The following is a 19244-nucleotide window of genomic DNA, read 5'->3' on the forward strand; positions in this document are numbered from 1 at the left end:
ACACATCCAAATTCTGTAAAGATTTAACCCCATTTCCATGTCAAAGATAGGGACCAGGCCCTTAGAACTCCCTTTGCCCAGAGGCATAGAACACACATGGAACACACCCAGATTCTGGAAAGATTAACCCCATTTCCATGTCAGAGATAAGGACCAGGCCCTTAGAGCTCCCTTTGCCTGGAGGCATAGAACACACATGGAACACACCCAGATTCTGGAAAGATTAACCCCATTTCCATGTCAGAGATAAGGACCAGGCCCTTAGAGCTCCCTTTGCCTGGAGGCATGGAACACACTCAAATTCTGGAAAGATTTAACCCCATTTCCATGTCAGAGATAAGGACCAGGCCCTTAGAGCTCCCTTTGCCCGGAGGCAAGGAACACACCCAGACTCTGGCAAGATTAAAACCATTTCCATCACGAAGCAAACCCTGGATCTTCTGAGCTTCCAGCACACAGAAAGAGCCTCCAGCTGCCCACCCAGAGCAGCAGTACTCACGTTGTACAGGACTGTGGTCCACCCTTCCATGGTGATGCACTGGAAGACAGTCAGCACAGCAAAGAGGATGTTGTCGAACTGCGTGATCCCGTCGTTGGGACCGATCCACTCCCGGCACTCATAGCCCGGGGGGCAACCCTGCACCCCGCAGGGATGGGGAGGGTCCAGCTCCTCTAGTTCACCTGCAGCAGAGAGACAAAGGAGGCAGAGGTGAGGGACAGCTCATCCCAGATCTTTTCCCACTTGTGGGATGTGGAGAGAGTGCCTGTCACATTCATATTTTCCCTTCACCCAGGATTTTTCTCCTGGGAAGCTCAGAAGCCTCAGAGGAAAAGGAAAACAATATGATCTCATTTGCTTCTCCTATGTCTTGCTGCTTTGGGATGTGGGTTGGAGATTGTTTATCCAACAGGTGATTGTTTCATTGGTTTCATGTGAATTGTTTTAACTCATTGGCCAATCAGGGTCAAGCTGTATCGAGACTCTGGAAGGAGTCAGGAGTTTTCATTATTATCTTTTTTAGCCTTCTGTAACTAGCCTTTCTGTATTCTTTAGTATAGTTTAGTTTCATATTCTTTAATATAATATAGTATCTTAAATATTATAATATACTTAAATATTCTTTAGTATAGTTTAGTTTCATATTCTTTAATATAATAGAGTATCTTAAATATTATAATATACTAAATATTATTATATACTTAAATATTGTAATACTTAAATATTGTAATATAATATAAAACTATGATATTGTATCTTTAATATAATATAATATCTTAAATAAATAAATATAATAGTATCTTGATATAAATTAGCCTTCTGAGGACATAAAGTGAGATTTATCATTCCCTCCTGCCATGAGGGCACCCCACAAACACAACAGGTGCCCAGCCCTTGCCCCCACCTGAATTGTTTGTGTAGCAGGCTCGATGCAGCTTCCCGCTGTAGAACTCCAGGCCGATGATGGCAAACATGAGGATGGCAAAAAAGAGCAGCAGGCCAATCTGCAGGAGAGGCACCATGGCCTTCATGATGGATTTCAGGACAATCTGCAAGCCTGGGAGAGGAGAGGAGATGAGAGAAAGGGCACAGCTCAGAGCAGCAGTGCAAAGCCCCTTCCAGAGACTCATCCATCCCAAATCTGGCAGGAGGAAGACAGGGAGCAGAGAGGATGGACAGCCAACAGAGAAATGCAAAAGCACAGCCTGGAGGAGCCCTCTGGGCAGGAGGATCCTGGAGGAAAGCAGGGGAAGGAAAGCCAAGCTACAGAGCAGCCTCCAGCAGAGGTTGTTTCTGGTCACCACTCCAATGTCCAGCCTGTCCTTGCCCCACCTGGACTTGGTGGGACATGGCTTGTGCATCTCTGTCCCCCTTGTTGCCCCCAGGGCATGGATCCAGCCCTGCCAGTGCCCAGGGCAGGAGGGACAGGAGCACTGGTGCCAGCAGCAGCCTAGTTTCTTTATTTATCCCTGTGCCAACAGATGAAATGTTGCAACAAAAAGGGGAAAAAAAAAAAAACGAAAAAACTAAGAAATCTCCCCTGAACAAACCCCAGTCCTGAAAGGATCCACCCACTGCCTTCTGGCCAGGGAAGAGGAGCTGCCAGTGAGCTCTGCAGAGGACAGTGCCACCCAGGGACACCAAGTGCTGCCACCTTTGAGCTCTCACTAGATGGAAAGGTGGGATTGATGCCTCAGGTTTGAGGATTTTATATTTTTCAGACTGTGTGCTGCTTTAGTGTGTGGGTCTGGGCTTCACATTAGGGGATGGTGAGCTCTGTGCACAGAGCAGGGAGACAAAACAATTCCTGCTCTAGCTGGGGACCAAGGACAAATGATCCAAATCTCAGCCCCAAGAGCACAAACAATGTGGGCTGAAGAGAGAAAACCAAGGAGGATGGGACTGCATGGGCTGGAGCTGTAATTGGACAATTAACTCCAATATGCAAATGGAGCAGAACTTATAAAAGGGAGAAAACCCGTGACCTGTTGTCCATTTTGTGACCATTTTGGGTTCATCTTGGGTGCAGCCCTGGCTGGGCTCTTGTGCTGCCCAAGGTGCATCCATTGAGGCCTCTTAATAAATCCCTGCTTTATTCTTTAGCTCTGTCCAGCCTCTGTTCTAGGTCAGCCTGCACAAGGCATCAGGACAAGGTGGCACAAGGACCCCTCTCCCCTCAGGGCCATCAGGGATGGATGCAGACCCCCAGGGAGGGAATCAGGAGGATCCAACTTACTGGGAATGCCCGAGACGAGCTTCAGCGGCCGGAGCACGCGCACGGCCCGCAGCGTCCGCAGGTCCACGTGGGTGTTGAAGTGTGTCCCAGCCGTGGCGAGGATGCTGTGGGCACACAGGGACAGAGCACAGTTAGCCCAGGGAAAGCTCTTGGCCACTTCAGTGCCATGTTGTCAAAGCAGGCCAGGGGGAAGCCACGAGCCTGAGATTGAGAGTGCCGTGCTCTGCTGGCTGAGCTAGCCAGGCTACAGCCCACCAAGGGGACTTCCTGGGTTTGTCATCTCTTGGGAGCACCAAGAGGTTTTATTGTGTAATATTGTTCATTTTTTGTGCTTGTGCCTGTTAAATAAACAAGTTTTCCCCACTTTTCTCCAAGGAAATCTTTTCCTAAACCAGCTGGGGAAGCCATGAAGCTTCTCAAGCCATGTCCCTAGGCAGAGACAGAGATTAACTCCTCCCAAAGGTCAGCGAGCCTCCTTTGATGCTCACACCCAAATTCATGGGCAGCTATGATGAGACAAAGCCACACAGGGACCCCCCCATGAGCCCCCACATCCCAGGATGGCTGGGGACAGCCCCACATCACCCACGGATCCCATCTGGGGTCTCAAGGATCGTGCAGGATCCCTCCCAGGAAGGTGGCACATGGGCCAGGAGCAGCACCTCAGGGATGTGAGTCCCTCCCCTCCGTGCTCCTGTGGCAGCACCTCCAGGCATCAGCTGCCCTGGCTTTTTCCACACATGGAGCTTCCTCAGAGTCCCACCTCTGGGATTGCTGAGAAGGAGCCCAGAACCTCGCACACATTCCAAAATCTATAGTAATGAAAGTTTGATGACCTTGGAAGGCAACCAGCAGGCACAGGAAGGACTCCAGAGGTTTTCTTTTAAAACACAAAGATTTTTTTAATTTTTTTCCCAAGCCCCTCTCTGGAAAACAAACTGGGGCAAGGAGGGAGGCTGGTGCACACTGAGTGCAGCAGTGGGAACACTCAGGGCTCCTGCACCTGCTCTGGGATGCTGAGGGATGCTGCACCTCAGGGATGCTGGCAGAATCCTCTCCCATCCAGGCTTGGTCCCCAGGGGCTGGGAGAGGAGCAGAGAAGTTGCAGTAGAGCAGCAGGGAGTGGGAGAGGAGGGGATGGGGAGGAGAACGGGACAGAGGGAGGCAGCAACCTCAGGGCTGTTTGCAGCAATCCAAAAACCGAGGGAAATTGGGTCATTGTTCCACTAATTCATCTAATTACAGGCCAGAGCAGCTCTCTGGCGTGCTGAGCAATTAGCACTCTTTCTCTCACCCTCTCCCTGAGGTACAGCAGGTACCAACCTGTCCCTCCAGAAAGGCGGCTGGGTTTCCTAGGATACCCTGGCAGCTCTCACATCTGCAAACAGGGTTGCTTCAGCTCCTTTCCCCAGCCTCCTCTTCCTCCCTGCCCCACTGCAAGGCCCCAGCAGCAGTGGCATGCATCACCCACAACCCCCTGGGTATCACACTGCTCACCCCTGATATTTACAGGGATCTTTTACCCTTGCTGGCACTTTCCCTTTGCACACCCAGTCTCCGTGCCCCAGCCTGTGCCCAGCCCCTGCTGCCCACAGCACTGACAGGAGAGCAGAAAAGGGACTTAATTAAGTCAGGAGCAGCCAGAGTCTGGGGAGAGCTGTGCTGTTAAATTGGTTGTAAGATCAAAATCAATAAATATGATAAAGCACGGCCACTCAGCAGCACGAGGGAGGGACAAAAGCCTCATCACTTCCCACCCCTTCACCCACCCTGCCAGTGACAGCAGGGTACCCCAGTGCTCCCCAAAATGCCAGCCCAGGGGACACACTGTGCCAACACCATGCTGGAAACCCTCCTTCAGCTTTTGCTCCTCATGTCCCAGCCCCTGGAGTGGCACCAACCTCCCAAAGGGGCAGGAGCAGCCCCAGTGCTGACTCCAGCCAGGACAAAGTCCCAGAATCACAGAATCCCAGAATCGCAGAATCCCAGAATCGCAGAATCCCAGAATCGCAGAATGATGAGGTTGGAAGAGACCTCCAAGATCATTGAGTCCAACCCATGCCCCAACACCTCAACCAGACTGTAGCACCAAGTGCCATGTGCAGTCTGTTTTTAAACACATCCAGAGATGGTGATTCTACCACCTCCCTGGGAAGAGCATTCCAGGACTTTATTATTCTTTCGGTGAAAAATTTTTTCCTTATATCCAACCTATCCCTTCCCTGCCATAGCGTGAGACTGCATCCTGTGTCTCTGTCAATGCTGCCTGGAGAAAGAGCCCAACCCCAGCTGTCTCCAGCCTCCCTTCAGGGAGTTGTAGAGAGCAATAAGGTCACCTCTGAGCCTCCTCTTCTCCAGGCTAAACAACCCCAGCTCCTTCAAACGTTCCTCAGCAGCTGAGGAGCTCCAGGGGGCTGGGGATGCTCCCAGGCAGGATGCAGGCTGCAGCCCAGCCCAGCTCCTGCAGCAGAGCAGCACTGGGGTGGGCAGCTCTCTCCCCTCAGCACAGAGCCATGGTGCCACATGGATGGAGGTGTGCTGCGTTGTGATTTCAGGGTTTACCCCAGAACCCCGGGTCTCTCCCCTGAAGATTCCCTCCCAGGTGTGTCAATCACCCTTGTTTTCCCCACCCTGACCCCTCCCAGCACTGTCTGTCAATCCTGGCATTCCAGAAGGGCATCGAGTGATTGGGCAGATTCAAAAGATGCCCTCTACCCCTGGGGGCCATTGGGCCATCCAGGTGTCCTTTGTCCCTTGTACCTGCTTGGTGGCTCCCTGCCCCTTCCCTGCCCCTCTCCCCGGGGTTCAAAGGAGCAGCAATCCCGTGGTTCAGGAGTTCTGCTGGAGCTGGTGCTGCATTCAGAGGCCTGTGGGCCAGAATAAAGCTCTGGATCCAAACCCTCCATCAGAACCAACTCCTTTCCTTCACCATCACCTTAAAGCTTCTCCACAGAGGGAAAACTGAGGAGCAGCCCCTGTTATGGGGGGAAGCACCACCAGAGCTCCTGCAGGCCTGGACTTGTCCCTAGTGCCCAGCTACAGCACCCAGCCAGCCAAAAGTGTCTGTGGGGTGAAACACCACACACCCAGCCAGCCAAAAGTGTCTGTGGGGTGAAACACCACACACCCAGGCAGCCAAAAGTGTCTCTGGGGTCAAACACCACACACCCAGGCAGCCAAAAGTGTCTCTGGGGTCAAACACCACACACCCAGCCAGCCAAAAGTGTCTCTGGGGTCAAACACCACACACCCAGGCAGCCAAAAGTGTCTGTGGGTGAAACACCACACACCCAGCCAGCCAAAAGTGTCTCTGGGGTGAAACACCACACACCCAGCCAGCCAAAAGTGTCTCTGGGGTGAAACACCACAGTGCTGCTGTTTGGTTCAGCACCAAGAGCCAGACAAGCCAAGGCACATCCCACCCACAATATTGGTGACACCAACAGGGGTGGAGCCCTCCAGCCTCCGGGGCAGGAGCAGCACCTGGCTGCAAAGTCCTCAGCTAACCCAGATTTGTGTGAAGGGCTCCAGAGCCCGTGCTGAGCCTCCAGGCAAGGCTCGGGCGATTCCAGGGCACTCCTTCCCCGCGCTCTAAATTAGCTGCTAAGAATGGGACTCCTCTGTGACAGGCAAGGTGACATGCTCCTTGTCCTCTCCGGGGGACAGGGGACATCACGAGCGCTTTGGGAAGGAGGTTTGGACAGATCACCAGACCGAGGTGGTGGCACTCGGCGCTGTCACCCGGGCGGTGACAAAAAGCTGACCCAGGTGTGACACAGGTGCCTGCACATCCTCCTGCAGGCAGCCAGGGCAGAGAGCACTCTGATGCCAGCCAGCCCAGAGCCTCTGGGCACGGGCTGAGCAGCCCTACACCACCCTCACACCTAATAAAGCAGCTGGGAAAAGCAAACCAAGCTTCCAGGCACACCAGCCTGGCTGCTGGCTGCTTTTCCCAAGCCCTTCTGTGGCTGGAAGTTACACACATCCCCTCTCATGGATAACTTTTCCCAAGCCCTTCTGTGGCTGGAAGTTACACACATCCCCTCTCATGGATAACTTTTCCCAAGCCCTTCTGTGGCTGGAAGTTACACACATCCCTTTTCCTGCATAACCAGACTTTTCTGGTAGGCACAGGCAGCACTGCTGATTATAAATCCAATGCTCCAAACACATCTTGCTGGTTGGGACTTCAGCATATCTCACCTGGCAATTGTTTATTAACCCTCTAGCCATGCCTTTTTTTAGTAATTTTTTTTTTTATAAACCTTATCAGCCAGAACTTTCTGAATTAAGGTTTCTCACAGCTCCTGAGATGTGACTCGGGCTGTGACAGACCTTTGTGCTGCCACAGGGCAGCAGCTCTGGTATCTGTAGAACAATTTAAACCCTTTTCGATCACTCACAATATCCACGTCTGATGTGCTAATAATTATTCTTTATTTTTAGGCAAGGACCCAAACTAAAATTACATCTCACCATCCAAGTTATTTGAAAAAAGCTGCCAGATTTAGGCTATAAAAATCCCAATGATCTCATGCTTTTCATCATATGTACTGGAGGAAAAAAAGAAGGGGAAAAAAAAAAAGTGAAGGCGTTTTTATAGGTCACCCAGGCAAAGGGGTTAGTTTTACTTCTGAGGAAAGGGGGAAGAGAGACTTCAGGTGGAGAAAAGAGCAGAGAGGAGCTTTTGGAAGGATGCAAATGAGAGAGGAGGCAGGATGGGAAATATATGCTAATCCCCCAAAGTATAATTGAATAGTGAGCAATCACCAGCAGACAAAAACACTCTTTCAGGAGAGGAAAAAAAATAATAATCCATTGCTTTGTGTTTGCAACCAGGATGATGATTTGATTTTATTTATTTGGAGGCTCTGGGGAGGAGGGCGAGCTCCCGCTGGGGCCACCACACCCGTGGGCTTTGGGGCTGGGCAGAGCCGGGATCAGCCCCCATCTGAGCAGAGAACACGCCCTCGCCTCCAGCTGAGGACCTGCACCTTTAGATCTCTTCCCCCAGGGCTCAAAAGAAGGAAAAAAACCCCAAGAATAATCTCATTTTAAAGGATTCCCTGCTCTTTGGGACCGTGAAGAATAAAGAACAAGCGATGCTCGACAACGGTGCCCACGCAAAGTCAACACTGAACTTGGGCACTATCCCACTCTGCAGCAGCCCCTGTGCCTGTGCATTGCTGGGCTCCCATCCCCATCATCATCCCATCTCCATCATCATCCCATCCCCATCATCATCCCATCCCCATCATCATCCCATCCCATCCCATCCCATCATCATCCCATCCCATCCCATCATCATCCCATCCCCATCATCATCCCATTCCATCCCATCTAATCCCATCTCCATCATCATCCCATCCCCATCATCATCCTATTTTATCCCATCCCATTGATCCCATCCCCATCCCATCCTGCTCTCAGCCCTAAGGAACAGCACACACAGCTCAGGCCACACTGCAAAGAGCTTCACATCAGAGACTCCCAGCAAAGTCTGAACCCCAAATTATCAGATTGACCCTCTATTCACCCCCCCAACCCCAAAGTGAGCCCCCCTCGAGCATTCCCTTCGGGGAGCACTGCTGAAACTCACACAAACTGTCCCAGCAAAGGGTGTGCTGGGTGGAGAAAGGCATAGGCTGAGACAGACTAATCTCAGCCCAAAATCTGGGGCAGGCAGGGTGCTGGCTGGCATGCAAATTAATATTTATAATTAAGTGGAAAGGCCCCTGAAGGCTTGAACTGCCACCTGACTCTAGGAGGGAGACTACTTCATAATTAATACACTGGTCAAACAGCTCACAGAAAGTGAGTTACCTGATGAGCTCACCCCATTCCTGCCCTGTTTGGGGTGAATCAATGGGGTGAATCCATCCCTGCCCTCTCTGCAGGCAGCATCCTGTGCAGCAGGACATCCTCACAGTTCTTGGGTGCCAACCTGGCTCGAGGCAGGGCCAGCAGGGTCAGGTCACCCACTCTGAGGGTGCCACAGCAGAGCACAGCCTTGGGGACACCAAGGGACAGGGACACCAGGGCCAAGTCCCGCCCTTGGCACAGTTCAGAGCAGCGTCAAAGCCTCCACCACCTTCTCTTGCTCTTTCTAGGTTTCGGGGCTGTGACCCAGGTGGATTGAGCTGCTGCTGCACAGCTCCTGCTCCTGCCCCTCCCAGCAGCTTGGAGAGCTCTGGATGGGCACAAGTGACTCCCTGAGCGGTGTGATGAGGCTGAAGGACAAAATCTGCCTTTACCAGCCTTTGATCTGGGGGGTGAGATCATCCCCCAAGGCCACCATCTTCCCAGAGAAGCCCCCAGGATTTGGGGCATGACTGTCCTGGACCCTGTGGGTTGGCTAAACCCCACATCTCCCTCCTTCCTCCATCCCCACACTGCCTCTCAGCAGACAGAGGATTTGGCAGGGTGAGAGGGTGCTGATAAAAGTGCATTTGCACACACACAGGACCTGGTGGAAAGCTAAAGCCACTGAGAGCAGACGAGAGCTGGCTCCACGGAGAAACAGAGAAGGGCTGACCACAGCAGGGCCTGTCTGAGCTCGTGCCAAATGAGGGGGAGGAGACCCCAGAGCACCCCCCTGTGTGAGCCCACCTTCTCGCCGAGGATGAGGAGGGAACAACCCCCTTTCCTCAGGCCATGCCCCCCACCCCATCTCCCAGAGGAAGGCGCATGGCAGCGCAAAGAGGGACAATGAGGGCGTCCCCCAGAGCAGGAGCTCTGCCAGGGTGTCGGGGTGCAGCAGGAGCCCCTGGGGAGCTCAGGGGTGCCTGGCAGGGGAGGCAGTGCCCCCGGGGACCAGCAGCCACGTGGGAGGGGCTGACTCACTCTGCAGCTTCAGGGAAGCAGCGGGGTGGGGAGGATGGAGCCGGGATCGCGTGAGCGGCACGCGGGACGGATGCTGTGCTGGGAAAAGGGGGTGCTTGGCTCCCCCAGAGCCACAGCCACAGCTCTGCCTGCCCAGGTGGTGCCTCAGGTTTGAGCTTTTATGGTTTTCAGATTCTGGGCTGCTTTAGTGTGTGAATCTGGGCTTCCTATGAGCTCTCTGCACAGAGCAAGGAGACAAAACAATTCCTGCTCCAGCTGGGGACCAAGGACAAATGATCCAAATCTCAGCACCAAGAGCACAAACGACATGGGCTGAAGAGAGAAAAACAAGAAAAATGGGACTTCATGGACTAAAGCTGTAATTAAACCAATAATTACAGCTATATATTATTTATATATATGTATATATATATATATATATAGCTACAATAAAACTCTCCAATATGCTAATAGACTAGAACTTACAAAAGTATAAAACCCCATGACTTGTTGTCCTTTTTGTGGCCATTTTGGGTTGGGCTGCCCAAGGTGGATCTGTTGAAGCCTCCTAATAAATCCCTACTTTATTCTTCAGCTCTGTCTAGTCCCTGTTCTAGGTCAGCCTTCACAAGGCATCACAGGGATCTCCACCCCCCATCCACAGCAAGGGGAAAGCTTTTCCCTCCTCCCCAGCCTGTCCCCTGACCCAGCCAGGGAAGCTGTGCTGCCCTTTGTGCAAGGTGCTGGTCCCAGGGCCATGGCATATGGCACATGAATCATTCACCAAGCTGGGAGATTAATTATTCATCCAAACGAAAGACCAAACATTTTACTAATTGTCCTGAAAGGAAAGAGCTGGGAAAGGGGGCAGGCATCAGGTTGGGTACTGCCAACATTCATGAAATAAAAAGGAAAGAGTTGGGGGGGGGGGAAAGTCTCGTTTGGTGTGATCAAAGTATTGCTGGGGTTGGACCTGGGGTTGTTTTTTTGTTGGTTTATCCCTAGAGCACAGCACTCCTTGCAGGGGCTCAGGCTCCAGCAGGACAACCACATCAGGTGCTGCACTTGTGCCCTCATTCCACACCTGTTCTCCAAAGCTCTTATCCACTCCCCAAGTTCTCCAAAGCTCTTATCCACTCCCTGAGTCAGGGAAATGCAGGTGTGGGGCTGTGGGAAGAGCCTGTTCCCAGCCCAGGTGTGCTCCCACACCCGTGGGGCCAGCACCCCCAAACAAACCACCAGGGCATGCAGCACCTCAATATTCCCCAATGCAGCTGCTGCCAGCACCTGGTCAAGGATCCCCCTTCCATCTCTGGAACTCCAGGACTGAAAAGAGCCTCCAAACACACAGAACTGGGGTTGTGCGAGGTGCACTAAATCCCTGAGGGCAAAACATCCCTGCCTCTCCCACGGGGGAGCTCAGGGGGAACCATGAAAAGGGAACTTCCCAGGACAGTCATCTGAAAATCCAGGCAGCATCAAAACCAGCAGAAAAGCCAAGCTGCCCTCCTCATCCCTGGGCTCACCTTGCAGCCTTGGAATGCTTCCATCCTGCTTCCCACCAGGCACAGCAGGAAATCAGGGATGCACAAGCATGCACAGGATTTCCCTGGGAGGTCAGGGAGAGACACCAGGCTCACAGCTGCTGCCTGGGCTTTGGGACAGGACTTGGAGAGCCAGGCTTTCCTGCCCTGGCTTTGCTGAGGGCATGGCAGGCAGTGCCAGCAATCCTTCACTCCTGCTTTCCCTTGGCCACGCTCCACCCCACAAAACCCTTTAATGAAAACCACCGTGCCCAAGGGCTTCACAAAAGGCACCCAGGTGTAGAGGGTTGTTAAAGCCTCCCAAAAACCCTGACAGCAGAGCTTCCTTTTAGTGACTCTGGGGTTTTTATCCAGCTTTTACAGTGGCTGCTTCCCCAGCTCCTGAGCAGAACAACTTCACAAGGGCCTTTTGATTCACATTTGGATTTTTTTTCCACCCATTGTGAGCAGTGTTCCCCCACCCCTTCACCTCTCACGTGTTATTGTATTGCTGCTATAACAAAAAAAAGCCAATGGTGCTTTGATAATGCTCAGGCACTGGAGTGTGTGAAGCACACACCCACCTGGATATTTGCAGAGGGAGTTTAACCCTTCCTGTTCCATCTAGTAGGGGGCAGGACAAAGCAGGCAGCTGTAGGGTCCTTGTGCTCTATTCCCAATGGCATCCAGGGAGCTCATGCTCCAGTTGCTGGTGGCTGAAGCTCTTTCAGCCTCACTTTCTCAGAACCATCAATTAAGAGGTCACCAACCTTCCCCTGCCCTTTCTGACCTTTTCTGAGCCATTTTCCCTTTTGGTCCAGGTCACACTGAGGTCCCAAATCCAGCCTCAGCACCCGGCTGGCTCTGGTTCTCACAGAGACAGGGTGAGCATCCCCAAACCCCAGGGGAAATGCAGATGTTCCCCCTCACTGGTTCTGCCTCAGAACGAGTAAAGATATTTTATGCACACTTTCATATAAAATTATTTTTAGCTGGAGGAGAACAGGCTGTTTTTTCAGGCAGCAATGATGATTTGGAAACCACAGGTTACAAAGAGAACAGGTTTACAAATGTGACTATTAGTTCCCCAGTGGAAGCTTTAGCATCAGGGAGTTTTAGGTGGGTGTTGATTTCCACTGAGATGGAAAAAAAAATGATTTATTGACAGAAGAAGCAAACACCAGTTGAACTCTAGTCAGTGCCATCCGCTCCTGCACAAGGTCCCAGGAGGCCACTCATGGGAGAAATCCCTCATTAGGCTCATTTCCAGCAGGGAGAGGGTGAAGAAAATCCCACTGCTCACAGAAATCCCAGCGTGGTGTCTGTGACCATGATGCCACCTGCCCTGAGGACCTCTCTCTCCCATCAGACACATGGCAAAAAATGATTCCACCTGCATTAAGGACCTCCATCAGATACATGGCAAAAATTTATTCCACCTGAACTAAGGACCTCTCCCACCAGATATATGGCAAAAAATGATTCCACAAGCACTGAGGACCTTTCCCATCAGATACACAGCAAAAAATGATTCCACCTGCACTGAGGACCTCTACCATCAGATACACGGCAAAAAAATGATTCCACCTGCACTAAGGACCTCTCCCATCAGATATATGGCAAAAAATAATTCCACCAGCACTGAGGACCTCTCCCATTAGATACACAGCAAAAAAATTATTCCACCTGCACCAAGGACCTCTCTCTCCGATCAGACACATGGCAAAAAATGATTCCACCTGCACTGAGAAACTCTCCAATCAGATATACAGCAAAAAGTGATTCCACTTGCACAAAGGACCTCTCCCACCAGATATATGGCAAAAAAATGATTCCACCTGCACTGAGGACCTCTCCCATCAGATGCACAGCAAAATAATGATTCCACCTGCACCAAGGACCTCTCCCATCAGATGCACAGCAAAATAATGATTCCACCTGCACCAAGGACCTCTCCAATCAGATGCACAGCAAAAAATAACTCCAGAAAGGAGCAGTAACACCCTGTGTCACAACTGGAGGGACGAGGGCAGTGAGTGTGACACTGGCTCCCTGTGGGTCGGATCCTGGGATGGGTGCTGCTCACATGGATGTTTTCTCTGGATGCACCAGCATCCAAACCCACAAGCACCACCCTGCACTTCTGATCACAGCATCCCCTCCACCACAGCCACAACCTTTCAGTAAGCCACAACACGATCCCCACGACCGCCAAATCTCCCCAGTCTCCATCCAGACACTTTTACATTCACCGAGCCGGAGCCGCAGAGGCGATCCCGAGGCTCCGCCGCCCGCCCGCCTTACGCAACCGACACAGAACGAGCCGCCAAGTGCAAACCTTCTCCCACAAGCTGTTTGCAAGTCATTTGCCAGCCAAGGATTATTTGCTGCAGGAATTTGCCAATAATTCAGCGGATTAAACAGGCTGAGAGTTTCCTGCATGGGAGGCACAGCGCTGAGGAGCAGCAGCGTTGGCAGCACCGCAGGGCAGATGGGCAGGGAGATGGGCAGGGAGAAGGAGCCCCTGACCTGCTGCAGCTGATCCCAGTGACCCCAAAGCCAGCCCAGGGTAAAAATCCATGGGTTGCCTCCTCCACCCTCCACCACGATATAGAATTTGCCCCAACAGGTCGGTGAGGCAGAAAAATGCCCTTCACCTGGGGCAAAGCCAGCAGGTGAAGGGGCATCCCTTGGGTTCCACTCAGCTGAGCGAACACCAGGATCCCAGGGCGGGTATAATGGTGGGGAAGCAGACACTGGAGAGCTGCAGCCCGTGACTGGCAGTGCTGGGGGGCACACAGCCCCTCCTGTTGGGGTGGGCAGCACGGTGCTGGCAGCCCTTCATGGACAGTTGATTCCCTGGCACGGGGCCTGGCTCAGCCCGGCAGTGAGAGGAGCTGGCGAGGCTCTGCCAGTGAGTGATTGCTGGGCGCTGACTCAGCACCTGCCGGGCACAGCAGCCAGCCCAGAGCCGTGGGGAGAGCAGGAACAGGGCCCTGGGGAAGCTCTTTCCCCAGCCCAGTGCTGCACCTTGGCCCACACCCCAGAGGATGCCCAGGTCAGGATGCAGGTGATGGGAATTTCTCAGCCCCCCGGCTGCTTCCTGCACATCCAACCCAGTGACACCAAGAGCCCCTCTTGTTGCTACCAATATGTGTCCCGTGCTGTCCCCAGAAGTGTGAGCACCTGTCCCCAGGGATCTGAGCCCCTTTGCCCAGCCCAGGAGCCACAGAACCCTCTCCATGAGTCACTCTGCAGATGTGGGAGAGCAGCAGCCTCCCATGTGAGGGCTGCACCTCCCACAGGCCGCCTGCTTGCTGCCCATCAGACACCCACCAGCACGCCCTCCATTCCCAGGTGACGTGGTCCCGCTCCCCAGCAAGGCCATGGAGATCCCCACTGGACCAAGGGAATCAAAATGTCCCCAGCCATGCTCTCCTCAGGCCTCCTCTGGTGCACAGTCCCACCACCATGGACAGCAGCTCCCACCACCACACCCCAGCAGAAGCAGGCTCTGCATTCCCCCTCCTCCTCCAAACACCCAACCAGGTGTCACATCCCACATGGTGCCACCAAGAGTCGGGACTGTGCAGCAGGAAGCTCTGTAGAGACCCCCTGGCCGCGTGCCTCAGTTTCCCAGCCAGCCCTGCAGCTGCTCTGCACCCAGCAAAGCTCACAGAGCACTCAGACCCCCAGGCTCTCTCTGTTTGTACACATCAAACCAGTTCCTCTGAGCGTGATGTTTCCATCAGCAGGCAAAAAGAAACACCCACAATGCAGGTACAACCTTCCCTGCACACAGAAAGGGGCCCAGGGGTCACCCTGGCTGGGCTTCTGCTCAAGCTGACTTCCAGTGCTGGCTAACACAAGCCCAAATGCCCCTGCCTGTTTCTGTGTCACCAGGACAGCCCAGCACACGGCAAGCAGGACTCAAATCTGGGCCATGTCCCTGGCAGGTGGCACCACCAGTGACACAAGCAGCACACGTGTGCTACCACCCCCAGCAGCATCACTGCTGCATGCTGGGATGGTGAGCAGCACCACCTGGGAGCGTTACCCTACCCAGACCTCATTCCCAAACCTCCAGCACCAGCCTGGAAAGTGCTTGGGAAGGCAAGAGGAGAAGAGGTTTCCCCCCTCCCCATGGAGGGTTTGACCAGAATCTCTCCCAGATCACATCCAGCTGCTTATCAGGTCATGCCACCACCTTACCCTGTATTCAGGTGGGTGACAAGCCACCAAGTGAGGAAAGCTGGGCATGGTGGCCTCAGAGCCAGCCTCACTGCTTGTCCCACCATCAGCACCCACAGCAAAGCCAACACAGCACCTCCAGCACATCCTCCCCTCCCTCATCAGGACAACAGAACACCACTGACAACAGCAAACCAGGGGCTCTCCCCACGTCCTGGAGCTCATGTCCTCACCAGGATGAGCCCCCAAGCCCAGGCCAGCCCAGCAGGGCCCCCCAGCAGCAGCACTCACCCACTGAGGACCACGATGAAGTCCATGACGTTCCAGCCATTGCGCAGGTACGAGCCCTTGTGGAACACGAACCCCAGGGCCACGATCTTAATCCCAGCCTCGAAGCAGAAAATCCCAATGAAGTAGGGCTCTGTCTTCTCCTGCCAGGGTGAAATCAGTGACCCAGTGAGAGGGGGAGACTGAGCAAACACAGCAGCAGGCATTTCACACTGACCCACCCAACTCGTGTCCCATCCCACCTCCCCCAGACCCATCATCTCCTCTGGGAGCTTTCCCAGCCCCTTCTCAGCCAGCAGCACCCTCAGAAATAAACAGAGGGTGGCTATGACATGCTCAAGTTGCCCAGTTTCCCCTACCCATTTTTAAGGGGCTTAAATTTTCCTGACCCCTTTCCATGGAGAAGGAATATGCTACACCAGCCCCAGGCAGGCTGGAGGAGCTAGTCCCAGAGCAAGCCTCCTGTCTGGCCACCCCAAAATCAGAAGCAATTGCCTGGTAGGGTTGGGTGGGTGCCCTTGGGCCAGCCCCCAGCCCAGCAGGGAAGGATGGACACGGGGTACTCACTAATCTCCGTGACATGGGCGTCTTGTCATCCTCGGGGAGGTGCTGCTCCAGGGCCAGCACGATGCAGTTGGCAATGATGGTGGCCAGGATCATGTACTCGAAGGGAGTGCAGGGGAGTTAAGGAGCACAGAAGAGCTGGGTGACACCCCCAACCCCCCAGCCCACCCTTGGTTTCACCTGCTCAGCCACTGGAGCTGTTTTCCCCACAGGAACATCCATGTGAAGCCACCCCGGTGTTGTTTGGAAATGAGAGGAGTGAGAGCCCCCCAAGACCTTCCTCCCTGCAGACCTGCTGGGCCTCCTCCCCAAGCTCACAGGACACCTTTGCTGGGATGAAAACTCCCATGGGAGAGATGCTTCTTGTGCAAGGAGCCCAGAAGGTGCACACAAGGTTTGGAGCAGGACAACCAGGCTGGGCTTTGCCTGGAAGAGGGTTTGGCATGGTCCTTGGCAGGATCAGGGAGGCTCTCCCTGGCATGGCACACTCTCCCTGGCATGCTAGGGCTGGCATGTCCCTTTTTCCTTCTCTTTTCCACCACCCATCAGCAGGAGATGGGGCTCAGAAAGGGGAGGTGTCACAAGGCATGGGCAGCCCTTGTCCTAAAACACCCCCATGGGATGCAGCACCTGCACAGCCTGAGGAGGATGGAGCATGCCTTGCAAGTCCTGGGGCTCTGACCTGGATCAGCCCACCCTGTGCCCTTGCCAAGCACCCTGAGGGCAGCAGGATGAGCCCAGGTGGCACTGGGAGCTGCAGAGCACTTGGCTGAGCATTCACAGCTCTGATGGCACCTGGGTCTGAGCAGGGTGGAAACTCCCTGTGGAGATATCCCAGCTCAGCCACAAGCCAGCAAGACCCCAAGGGGCAGCAGCACCTTGTCAAAAGGACCTGGTTGGACCCTTATGAGCAATCCTAAACACTACATCCACGTCTAGGCCCTGGTTGGACACTTATGAGCAATCCTAAATCCTTCATCCACGTCTAGGACCTGGTTGGACCCTTATGAGCAATCCTAAATCCTTCAACCACGTCTAGGTCCTACCCAACCCTTCTCCAGGAGCCCCCCTGAGAAGTGGCAGCAGGAGCTGGTGTCTGAGGAGCTGAGGAAGGAAAGGGCAGGCTGATGCCCAGGAAAACACCCCAAACTCAGCTTCTTCCTGCCTTTTGATTCATGGGATCGAGGCAGGGACACGGAGCTCTCTCCTGCCTGGCCCAGGGCCGAGCTCTGAAAACAAAGCACTTCCAAATGACAGGGTGGCCATATCTTTCCAACTTCCCATCCATCTTTCCCAATTCTCCACAATAAAAGCCCTGTTGTCCTCAATAACTGAATGTGGAGCAATACACCCCTGATTCTGCTCCCTCCTTGCCAAAACAGCTCTATTACTGTCACCACTGGCACCAGCAGCCACCCAGGCAGAGGACAGCCACCTTCCCCTGTGCAAAGGGGATGTGATCCCCTTTATGGGCATGGATTTGCCCATAAAGGAATCATCCACACTCCCACCATCCCAAGCTGGCCAAGCCCTTCCCCACCACACCAAAGCTTCTCCACACACAACACCCTCAGGCTGGCATGTTTCAGGCAAGGAGGTGTCCAACAGCTCTGGGAAAAGGGGTGATTTTCTTTTCCAATCTCATCTTTTGGCCACTGACTACAGTGAAATGCTTTCAACCAGTGCCCCTGAGCCCACGGGCAAGAGAAGACACCTCAGTGCCCACCATGAGCATGGGAAAAGGGAAAGCATGGAGTGACCCCAGCCCAGTGAGGCTGGGCACGCTGGCAAGGCAAGAGCAGGGATGGGCACAGAAACATCCCCAGAGACAGGGCCAGGAGAGGCAGCCAGGGAGAGCCCGTGGGAGCTGGGATGTGTTTAACCCAGGCAGGAAGAAGAGCCAGGCAAGAGACATCCAAGGCATTTAAAAAGCCACTCAGTGAAATTAATGATTGCTACGTTCGAGGCAAACCCAACGAGAGAGGCTGCAGAGCCAGCCAGGCACGGAGCAGGAGCAGCTCCCCGTGCTTGGAGAGGGTGCCCACACTCCAAAAGTTCTCCTCTGAGGCTCGACACAAGTGAATATTTCCCTGCATGGCTCCAGCAGAGTCCTCTCCCTGCATCCCACCCCGCTCCATCCACCGCGGCGCTTGGCCCGGCGCCACCAGCCTATTTGGGACCTTTTTGTATCATTTTCCTGAAAGTCTGCGAGCAATTAGCACCGGCTGAAGAGACAAACAGCGTGTTAGTGGGGCGGGGCAGCAGCTCCCCAGGCACCAGGCACATTTGCCTAGATGAGGAGAAGTGTGGGAGCTGTGCGGGAGCGTCCGTGTCCGTCTGTCCGCCCCAGCATCCCGCACTGCTCCCATGGGAGAGGGAAAAACCCAACTGCAGCAGCGTGGGAGCCCTGCTCAGAAGGGGCTGGGGGCCTCGGGACCACCTGGCCACAACATCTGGTTGAGAGCAGGAGGACAGTGCACATCTGTCACACCCCTGCACAGGAGCACGCTCCTGCTGCACCTCCAGCAAGTGGGGGAACAGAGGCGGGAATCAGGGCAAGGGGGTCACCAGGGCAAGGAATGAGCTGGAAGAGACATTAAAGACCATCTCACTCCCACCTGCCATGGACAGGGATGCCTCCCACTAGGCCAGGGTGTTCAGAGCCCTGTCTAACATGGCCAAGCCTAAAAGGGCAATTGGACCCCAAAGCACCGACCTCAGCGCTGCCAAAAGCGACTCCCAAACCCCACTGGCCCAGTTTCTCCAGGAGAAACTGGAGAAATCCAGTTTCTCACATCCAGAGCTGTGTGAGACATCAGCCCCATGGAAACCAGCCCCCACAGCTCCAGCTGTGCCAGGTTTTGAGTTCCAAGAGGAAAAGAACCTCCCAAGGGACAGCAGGAACATCTGGCTGAACTGAGGGATATTTTATACCCACTCTTTACTTCTGCCAAGCAAGCATGCTCCCAGTCAGGGCCACTAGACAACCCTCCATCAGTGCTTTGTTTTCTCCCACATCAGATGAATAATTACAAAACCTCTCAGCCACCCAAAATGCAGAGTAGCCCTCCAGGCCAAGTAATGAGAGCCCATCTCCCTCCAGCCTTCTCCTCCTCCTCCT

At 53.8% G+C, this 19244-nt stretch overlaps 1 protein-coding gene across 11 annotated transcripts in view; it reads right to left on the reverse strand.

Annotated features, from left to right (window-relative positions):
• Nucleotides 1–19244, reverse strand: part of CACNA1E (calcium voltage-gated channel subunit alpha1 E) — a 158940-nt gene that overhangs the window by 79330 nt on the left and 60366 nt on the right. For all 11 annotated transcript variants that reach the window (XR_013183195.1, XM_077181969.1, XM_077181972.1 and 8 more), the window contains 5 exons: nucleotides 16127–16232; nucleotides 15563–15702; nucleotides 2736–2839; nucleotides 1404–1556; nucleotides 500–681 (listed from right to left, as the gene is read on the reverse strand). Coding sequence is in view for 10 of the 11 variants with exons in the window: in XM_077181969.1 (XP_077038084.1) it covers nucleotides 500–681; nucleotides 1404–1556; nucleotides 2736–2839; nucleotides 15563–15702; nucleotides 16127–16232 (685 nt within the window). In the remaining variant the exon portion in view is untranslated. The remainder of the gene's footprint in view (nucleotides 1–499; nucleotides 682–1403; nucleotides 1557–2735; nucleotides 2840–15562; nucleotides 15703–16126; nucleotides 16233–19244) is intronic.

The sequence above is a fragment of the Agelaius phoeniceus genome, chromosome 8 (assembly GCF_051311805.1).
Source record: "Agelaius phoeniceus isolate bAgePho1 chromosome 8, bAgePho1.hap1, whole genome shotgun sequence".
NCBI lineage: Eukaryota > Metazoa > Chordata > Aves > Passeriformes > Icteridae > Agelaius > Agelaius phoeniceus.